Source organism: Anser anser, assembly GCF_964211835.1.
Source record: "Anser anser genome assembly, chromosome: 3".
NCBI lineage: Eukaryota > Metazoa > Chordata > Aves > Anseriformes > Anatidae > Anser > Anser anser.
Genome location: NC_139722.1, coordinates 123768504 through 123779051, shown reverse-complemented (window position 1 = coordinate 123779051; position 10548 = coordinate 123768504). Strand labels below are relative to the sequence as shown.

The window sequence follows — 10548 nt, the reverse complement described above, 5'->3', positions numbered from 1 at the left end:
ACAACCGTGCAGATGTAAACTCACCGTGTCCAAGAACCGCGAGATTGTAACCGCACTTCCACTTGGATTTACGATACATAATCAAAAGCCACGCTCGCAGAGGGAAAATGACCTGTTGATGATGGTGGCTGTCAACAATGGGTTCAGATCAGTTAGCTGCTAGTGTAGACAGGACAACATTTTTCAACACTGCGAGAGAAAGTGAGAGCGAGACCATATGGTTAAGCCCCATCCACATTAGCACCAAACGGCTAGCATCACCAATTGAGAACTGTCAGCTGGGAGAGGCAGAGGTGGGAAAGCTACCTGTTGCTCACAGCCACTGTAAAGAAGTTGGTTTCATAGAGACTTACCAATGTTGGCAATTCTTCTCTTTACAGCATGTCTTTGAGCAGAGCGTACGCTCTGTGTCCAATTGATATTCCTAGTACACAGCAACTCAAACAGTTGTTCAAAATTATTCAGTGAATTCAGATAGCGTTCAGTCTGTACAAGCATGCTCAAGACTTAATGAAACTTTAAACACACCACATTCCTGAATTATACTGGGTATGTCTAAGTTAGACATTTACAGAAGATTGACAGTTGCAGGTAAACATTAGATAAGAATTGTCAGCAGACACCCTGGCTGTGCACTGTTCAGTACCATGCCGAATAAAAGGATGAAAGAGCTGGCTTTAACTTCAAACTTCTTTGAGTGGGGGAGCAAGGGGATCTGGACTCAATGATCTCCAGAGTTCCCTTCCAAAGTAACTTCTATTCATTGAGAAACCTGGCCACTAGTACTTAGGTATGAGCTTTGCATGCAAAGACAGAAGCATTGCATCACACGACTATTATTTATCACCTGTTCTCCTGACCTGCAGGAATGCCTGCACTTGCTTACCACTAACATAAAGCAGGATCTCATTCCGAGGTTAAACAATTTCAAGGCAGAATAAAATACCACTGCCTACAAAAGCAGCGGTCCTCCCTGCTGCCCTGCATTTAGACAACAACGTTTCTGCACAGCCATGGTATGGTCTCCCCAGGTTCAGACCCAGATCCACTCTTCAATTTGATTCATTACATTGCATCTGCAAACACAGAACAGGAAGGGAGAACTGCATAGAGCTGCCTGGGTGTTCGTTTCCAGAAAAACAGCAAAATTAATGTGTTCGTTGTGTTTTTTTTTTTAAATGCATGGACTAATTAATAGTGAGATGACAGGAAATAGGGCTTGTTCTTCAGCAGTACTTGAAAGCTGTGTTTTATCTTGAAAAAACAAGGAAACATAACCACTCCTGTTCTTAACCTTGGAGTTGATTTTTGTTTTCTTTATACGCACCCTTCTATTCAATTTATTTTGTTCCTTCATGTAACAAAAGCTATGTTCATCAGCAAAAGATGGCTTAGTACAGCACAAATCTTATTAGCATGCATACTGAGTTAATACTTGGCTTATATGAAGGATTTTTAAAAATTAAGCTTGAAAGCAAGCACAGTAACTGCAATAAACTAAAACCTTCTAATTCTGTCCCTGCTACAAAAGTAGACTTGCAACAACCCTTTCCTCTGTCTTTAACAGGTTTAGTCATTTCTACATTTTTCTGTAGAACAGTTCTTATAATAGTTTTTGCTGTGCTTGGGGGTCTAGGGACTGGGACAAATTGAGAGACAAGAGGAAAACAAGCACTGTCAGCTTACTCAGTTCTGATGCATGATGAAGCACCTACTCCCCCTATGAGAAGGGACATCAAAATAATAAAATTACCAAAACATTTTTGGGAGGCAGAAGAGAGGCACAATTTGTCCACTAATATTAATGCAAGTTACTTCCATAGGCAGTTGCTACAACAAAACTCCCGGGCAGGTTATACTAATGTTAACACATCTCAGGGTCCAGTTGCAAAACCTCTTCCTAACTGGTCTGTGGTTGCACGCTGGGAAAGCATCTTCTAGAGCTGCTTGGCAAAGCAGAAATGCAACAGGTCACAGCAGAGCCCCCAGCACACGTGTGCTAAGGCGCAGTGAGAAGACAGGAAAGACCACCGAAAATACAGTCTCTGAAGACTGCGGGATGGTATTTTGAAGATTATCAAAGCTAAAGGAATGCTTTCAAGAACTAAGCTCCATCCTTAAGATGAAGTAAAATCTGAATTGCAAACTATGCCTGAGGACTGGACAATGAATTTGGACATAAAACTATTCTCAAACTACACATAACAGTTAGGCATAACAAACCCACCGGGTGCTGTGGTTAAGCCTACAATGAAGGCTAACTAGTAATTCCCATGTTCTTCAATTACAATAGGTCCTATTAACGGCAAACATAGAACTCCTTGGGATTTTAAGTCTCTCTGCATCAAGAGACCCCTCCCTCTATTCCCCACTTTGATGACCTGAGCAATTTTTGCTCTAGCGGCACTGGCAGAGGGTGCAGTTGCAAAGCAGAAAGCAGAGCAGACCTGCATTTAATCAAAGGAGACAAAAAAAACTACTAAGAGGGGGAGGGGGAAAAAGCAGGCTCCATTGAGTGCCATGCTCTTCCACATCAACATAATGGAAGGGAATCCTGCTCTACACTCTTAGGGCGATGAGCCACCTGGCCAAAAGCCATGCTTATGCACAGCTACTTGGCCCCGAGGGTTGAAAATAAAAGATGAACAGCCAAAATATGAAGCCAGCAGACAAAGCTGTCAGGCAGGGATCAGCAGACCTGATGACTGCGGCGTTATGAACAAACCAACGCATGCTGGTTGGGTGTTTTGCACTGTGCCCTATTCTTTCCCCCTGTTATTTCCTTCCTCTCTTTGTCAACCTACCGTAACTTCTACTTGTGCTGTTTCTCTCCCCTACCCCCCTACTTCTTCTCTTTTTTTTTTTTTTTTTGTCTCTTCAGAGTCGAAGGTCTCACAGGCTTGTACTTGTATGGTGTACAAGGACTGCAAAATGGTAGCCCACAATTTTTGGTACCATATGATCGAAGATCAGCTGATGGTAACAGTCCTTTCCCATCTCAGATTTTTATCAAATTCAAGCTTCTTGAAAAACAGTTGATGGACTTTGTTTATAACACCACCCTTAGTCACAGCATACCAGTCACTGCTAAAGTCAGGAGTTCACAAATAATTCAGCGTGCTGATTTAGCTTCTATAAATGGAGAGTTTGGCCACTGCAGAGATGTCTGATCTATAGCTCTCACTCACATAAACAGTCCCTAGCCACACCAATAAACACTGTCAAGATCCTTTCCCAAATTCCTTAAGGGAAAAGAAATTAAACTGATAGCAGATTGGATGGAACAGCTCTAAGAAAAATCAATAATGGTAGCTGTAAAATCTAAAATTAAAGTAAGCCTGTTTTTGATGCTTTCAGTACACACAGTACATTAAATTTGGCATAAGCCCAATGGAACATGAAGTACTTGTGGACAATGTCTGCCAAGAGCTAGAAATATAGCACTTAGTCTTTAAAGAACAAACAGAGAGCCTCAGACCATTTCTACTTCATGCATCTGAAAAAAAATTAAATCAAGGTGCTCTTTCCAAGGGAACATTTGTATTAAATCTAATTGGCATACTTTGTGAAATGCTGAATTGAGCATATGCCTATTGGCAGAGTATTTGTCATTTTATAATCCGTCCCATTGTGACAAAGGTTACAAACAGATGTTATACCTCTCTGCACCAGAAGTCACTGTGCTTTCACCCTAAGCACCAGGCTTGTGGTTCAGGCAAGTTCTGTGCCTGCTCCTCAGTCACACTGAGGCATACATCTCAGCTGACGCAGCGGAGGCAGAAGAAATGGAACACGTGAACTTGAGAAACTTATGCTACACTATCAGTTTATTCACCCAGCTTCATATTTCATTAGTTTACATACCTCAGAGCAATGCAAGATTTGATTAGTAACCGAATGCTCATTTGCATTCCTATAGCAGCCTCCAAACATCAGCAAATTAAGCATCAACACACCTGTGAGTTTCTTACCTTTATTAAAATAAAAGCAAAACCAAGCTTAACATCCATCTGGGGCTCTGGAGACATCATCCTTGCATGCAGATTCCTCTCCCCCCACCTTCCAACCATGTAACAGAGCAAAACAACACCAAGCTCCTCGTTGGATAGGATAGTGGAGCACAAATCTCTTAGGTTTTCTGTTATTATCTGTGGCTTACGTGCCCTTCCCCACGCCTCCCTGGGATTCAGGAGGGAACAGTGTCCCTCCCTAATGGCGCTTGTGCAGAAGGACTGCAGCCCCACCGCTGCCTGGGGACACAGGCCAGGCAGCAAGAGGGAACACTCTACCCTGTGCTTGGCATCTGCTCAGGGCAAGGCAAGGAGACGAGATGTTTCTCGTGCCATCTCATGCTACATCTAAGCCAAGCCCTATCTGGATCTTTAGAACTGCTATTTATTAACAAATGAAGTTCTGAAATGCACACTGACAAAAGGCCCAGATAAATCTGATTGTTACTGCTCCTTATTAATAGCTATAAAATAGCAGCAGGCCTACAGTACTTGCTGTTGTGGATGCTAAGAGACAGAAAGATGCCAGACACTTGCTACACATGCTTAGTTGACACAATAAGGAAGCTCCTCACTTCTCCCTTCAACTGGTCCCTCTGAGCTTTAAGGTAAAGGTTTACTCTCTCCTTATCTTTTGGACCAGGCTCCTATCTCTGTTCCCATTTAGACACTGCCAACTTCAATAGGCTCCTCTCCAAGATTACACTAAATGAAAAACTGCAAGAAAAATGCTTCCAACACCTTTCCTCTACAGGTAGGAGTTTCCACTGCTGACTATGCATAGCTCATAAAGCAGTGAAATAGGAACAGTTATTTAAATGAGGAAAAAGCACACACGTTGGCCTAGGAATGCAAAAGCAGTTGCTGTACCTAAGCCATGGAAGCCCTCACGTCTCAATATGGCACCGTGGCCTTTCTCAGCCAACAGCAACACGTACAAGGACACACACTGCTCAGAAAGCCCCTGGCCAAAGCCACAATACTGACTGTAAAAACACGCACACGTGCACAAAGACGCTAAGTGGTTAAAAATAACAAAGCTGCCCATGCATTTATCTGCTTGCAAGATCAAGCTGAGTTCCTCAGCTTCAGCAGGTGCCTGACCACTCAACAGAACCATGTATCGGTTCTTTTTAAAAAGAAAGGAAGGAACCCCAGCTGCTACCCTTACCACAGCACTGCAGCCCTCTGCAACAACCTGAAGCAGCTTTCAGAAACCTTAACCAGCAGCCAACAGGTCATGCAGCACCAAAAGGGAAAGTTCTACTTTAATGACATTTCTCATCCACCACACACAGCACCGAATGAATGCTTTAACAATTGATGTGGGCTATCAGCAGCATAGCAATTACCTTATTAACGAAACATCAAAGAACAAAGATTCTTGCATGACAGATCCACCTACCACAGGAATCAAGAGGAGATGACTTGGCCATGAAAGTCACCTAGGCACAAAGGAGGGATCAACTGTCTTTGTACGGTAACGTGTTGTCGTGTAACTTGCATTCAGCCTGATCTCCAATCCCAGGGCACCAAGTGCACAGCTACGTGATTGCTGAGGAGATGCAGGGACAGCAGATGGGACCAGAAGAGCACTCCTTATCTATCATCACAAATTTGCCTAAACATTATCAAATAGGAAAGGAAAGAGAACGAATGAAACACTTAAGGGCCTGCTCGGGAGCCTTCTGATTCTCTGCACCATGTATTTGAAAGAAGCAGAAACTGTTAAGAAGCAGTTTTTACAGACTGTCCCCGTAAGTTTTGGGGAATTTGAGCTGGATCTCTCGCGTCCTGCACTGCCAGTACATTAAACAAATACTCCCCCCAACACACACAAATAGCAGGTGCTGAAGTTAGGTGTTGACGTGTTTTCCAGCTTGACTATTATCTTTTCCTCTGCAACTATCCAATTTTTGATCATCACTACTAACGTAGAGCAGAAGCCGTTAATGGAGAACCAACGCACTCCCTCCATTTGTGGGCATCACACAGCTTTTTGCAGAGCTCTGAATACCTATGGTATTCCCAAATCCGAAGCTGAATTACCATAAGGTTTTGATCATGAAGATGGAAATTGCAGTACTATAGAACAGTCACTAACTCTGGTTTCCCATAGGTGAGAAACTCCTCTGGTTGTCAGACAATTTTGACATCATTAGTGACGTTGCATTGTCTTCTCTAAACTCAAAACAGACCACTAGCACTGCAGAAAGGAGCCAGACCCAAGAGCAGGTATGCACCCCACTTGAAACATTAACTAAAGCTTGAGGCCCCTGTACGCTCTTACTTTAAAACAGAAGTTTAAAGTCATCTTCCACTAGCCTTGAAATACAGCAGTGATCTAAATACAGCGATTCAAATACCTAGGCACATTTATTTTCTTCCATGTTAAGCATGCCTCAGAGTATTTAAAGTGGCTCAGGGAAAAAAGCAAACCAAAGCCAAACAAAGAAAAAAAATACATTAGTGGGAAATGGTGGAACTGACATATTTTTAGAATTAGCAGCTTATCCCAAGAGGTGCATTACAGAAGGAAAATGAGCAACAAGTTCTTTAAAAGGAAGTGAATTACTTTATAGTAAGGTTCCATGTGTGATGCATTTTGGATTTTTTCCCCTAACCTCATACCAAATAAATAGTTCAGCTACATGATATGACAAAAGAACCATTACTTATTTTCCCAGTTGAACCTTGTGTTAAACCATGATTGAGACAATATTTATTCTTGTAAAAGTATTGTAGTGAATTACAGTTGCTTCAGGTAAGTGAAAAGGATATCAAGGCAGCATCAGTAAACATCACCCAAAAAAATCTCAGTATACACATTAACACTTAAGAGAAGAGGAGCCTTGAGATTTCTTTACAGAAGTTCTTCAGAAACTACTTTTATCGTTTAACGTGAATAATTTCTCTTAGGACAAAGCAAACAGAAGTATTACTCAAGTTGGCATGTTTTTAAAATCATGTCTTGGCTATTTAATACTACTCAACCACTGAGAGCAGAAGGAACCGGTGGTAGGGAAAGCGGGCACTTGGAGTTAGATTTTTGGCTGGCAGAGCAGTATGATCTTAACACAAGACAAAAACTACCAACACATGCCATCCTCAGCCTGATTTTGCCACTAGTTTAATGTTGTCTTATAGCAGCCCGAAGGACCTGAAGGTTAAGGGGGCCACGTGCACAGGCTACATGGACACTAATTCCCAGCTCTAAGCCCACAGTTCTACCTAAGGGCTCTGCATGCTGCCCCAGTCACCGTGGGTCACTCCTCAGGCAGAGGACCAGCTGAATGGAAATGTTTCAAGCTAGATCTAACCCACAGATTACAGTCCAGCTAACCTGACCCGAAGAACAATGAAAACATTGATGTTGTTGACCCAGGTCATAGGGTTACCATGCTAGAGGGCAAGCTGGCAGAAGGCAGGGAGGAACTCTCAACAGCTGCTGCTTCCCAGTTGCTCACTACTCTACTCAAACCTGAGACACACAATTAAGCAGAGGGCACTGAAAAGGCAAGCAGGCTGGGGGGAGATACTCAAATCTGATCCAGATTTGCTCTCATTATGCCTCCAGAAAACTCTTGCAGGCCTTAAGCTCCACCAACGTTAATGGCAACTCTTACAATATTTCTTAAAGAAGAAAAAAATATTAATCTCTTCAGATTTGAACTCTGTCACCAACCTTGCCTGTGAAATAAAGAAAATATCCCAGCTCATGAAAGAGTATTTTTAACTGTTTGTAATTAAGACCAAAGGATCATATAATTGCAGAAACATTAGTTATTTGAAATACAAATGGCTAACTCCATCATCCAAGCAGATATATCAACTGGCAACAGAGGCAATAATCCATTGATGGAAGTCTACTTAAAGACAATGCTGGCTAGGCAGGTTTTTTCCTTTTTCTGCCTCACGTCCTAACTCCAATGAACTATTACCCAAAGAATCTTACTCAACAAACTTGCTCCAATCCCATCTTTTGCAAGCAACTACAAAGCATTTTTGATGTATCCAATTTGCCCAAAACCTCAATCAGTACACAACACCACATTCTCTAGTAGCTATTCCAATTATCCTATTTGGAAAGAAAAAACAAAAAAGCAGATCCCTTCTGATTTGAATCTAACTTCAGCTTTTTCTTGGCTTCCTTGCTGTTCATTTCTGTGCTACACCATAGACTTGTCTACAACACAGAGCCTCCGTCACTACAGCAAATGCTACGGAATCAGAAATGGAAATGCAGCATTTAGCAACAAAAGCTTTTCTGCCAAAACCACCATGGTTATCTCCCCAAATACTGAATATGTAAACTAACAGGCTCACAAAAACACTGTCAGTAGAAGCTTGCTTACATCTGGGTCTTTGATTAACTTTTGTCAATTAGGTGTAATTGCCCCCACCAACAAATACATCCCCACCCTACCTAGTATACCCGGACCAGAACAGTTCTGGCCTAAATATTTCCGCACTACTAAAAACCTTCTCCCAAAAGAAATGCTTTTTCCCCTTCTGAAAACACATTTTTGCAATTAATCTGCTGCAAACAGTGTAAGCATAGAAAAACATCTGGTTGACATAGCTGTATAGCCAACATCAAGGGAGATCAAGAGCATTCAGAGCCAGCACGACACAGATCCAAAGTCTTCTGTAACATACTCTACTTGTGAAGAAGAAAAGTATTACAACGTGAGTGAGAGTTGAGCAAATCCTCTTCCCAAAAGGAATATAACAAGGGCAGAGTAAGAGGTTTTGACTGCTCCTACTCTACCAACTGCCATACACCTTCAGTTAGAAGAGTAAGATCAGAGAACATTTCCACTTGGGAAATGGCAGCCAGAAACACACCGCGAGGTTCAGTCCATTCCCCTCTCGAGCACACGAGATTTGAGCCTAAAACTTAGCATTTATATCAGTACATACCATGGGTGGCAGTCAAGTCGCTATGACTGAATTCAGCAGCACGGATTAAGAAACAAGGTCAGCAGATTAACTTTTATTACCTATTCATGAACCAAACCGTGTTCCTACATGGCAGGGACCTGAGGATACCATCAATCTTTAACCAAATGCTCCCACCGGGCACTACATTCAGCCTGAACCAAACTGCTGACAAGCTCTCACTTGAGCCCAATCCTTAAAAAGCACCTCACAGGATTTACCTCGTGTGTCAGGCAGGAGATGTCACCAAAAGAAGACTGGTATTGATGACCACCTACCTTCAGCACAGCTCAACAGAGTTGTCCCATAAAGCCCCTTCGAGGCGGCCTAAACAGCTTGTCACAGCAGACAATTGAACTTTTTACATTTATTCACAACTACAAGGTTATTGCAGAAAGGTCACTTCAAGCTGCTAGCCATGTTTGCTGCTCCCAGTCGCATGACAATGGTCAGCACAAGAAGTCCACGGCACAGCGCTCACGTAGGGAGCCAACAAGCCGAGCACTCACCTGGGCAAAGCTGAAGCACCTCCTCCCTCCCGCAAGTAATACCTGCTTTCAAATCAGTATAAATATAGGATACTTGGATAAGAACATACTCATAGTGCAAGGCTGTAATTTTTCTGCACATCACATTACTGACAGGTTTTTTTACTGCTTTTAGAACAGAGAAGCAACAGGGTAAAGCTCACTTTTTTGTAGTTTAAGGATGTTTCTAGCATGCCAAATAATTTCATTGGTTTTGAACTTGGAAGGCAATTTTTTGAATAGATCCATTCAAACAACATGTTGAACAAGAAACATTCACAATCAGTTGTGACAATTATCATCATCCACGATGGCACTGCCTCAGCACAACCTGGAGCAGCACAGGGAGAAGGAGCAGGAATGGAAATCTACCCCACAAGCTGCCTAAGACCCCTGGGAAACACAGGAGCACCTCTTCTTTGCCCAGCTGACACAATCTGCAGGGATTCAGCACCTCACAGAACCAGAACTAAAATGCTATTTTACCTTCCTCACCATGAATCTTTCCACCCAGGCAGACCAACTGTGCCCGATCAGGGATGCAATATTAATTTCAGTAGTACTATGGGACTACAGCAGGAGCGTGAGATTTCCTGGTGCTTCTTGTAACCAGAAGATTGAAAGGAAACAGAAACTAGATCAGATGGAAGCAAGCTTACTTTTTTCCACTGAAACTATCTCAGCAGTATTTAGCAGTGCTTGACCTACTTCCTACACCATCTCTTTGCTGTCACTTCCTTTGACAGTTTGTCAGCACACTTGTGAATCTGAAGATTAAGGAATGAATGTCTGGAAGCAAAAGAGCTGTGAACTTCTACCTCTTAATGCCACCTACAGTCAGAACTTTTATTATTTAATCAGCAAGATGAGCAGTGACCAGCTAGCAACAAGTACTTCCATTTAATAGCATCCTGCAAGAGTTCCAGATCAACCGTACAATTTAGCTTACAAGCACATGCTTAAAAGTGACTTTTATTTTTCACGAAACACCTTCTTTCTTCCTTTTTTAGCTCATGGCATAGAGTAGCATCTACAAACAGTTCCAGGTTCTATGTTTTCCTGTATTCTAG

The 10548-nt window shown here is 42.3% G+C and overlaps 1 protein-coding gene across 3 annotated transcripts in view; it reads right to left on the bottom strand.

Annotated features, from left to right (window-relative positions):
• The window catches only part of PELI1 (pellino E3 ubiquitin protein ligase 1), a 44944-nt gene that overhangs the window by 31944 nt on the left and 2452 nt on the right, over nt 1-10548 (bottom strand). The window contains exon 2 of one of the 3 annotated variants that reach the window (XM_083832042.1): nt 25-189. The exons of the other annotated variants lie outside the window; for them this stretch is intronic. Coding sequence (XP_083688168.1) covers nt 25-79 — 55 coding nt within the window. The 5' untranslated portion in view covers nt 80-189. The remainder of the gene's footprint in view (nt 1-24; nt 190-10548) is intronic. 3 annotated transcript variants of the gene reach the window in all.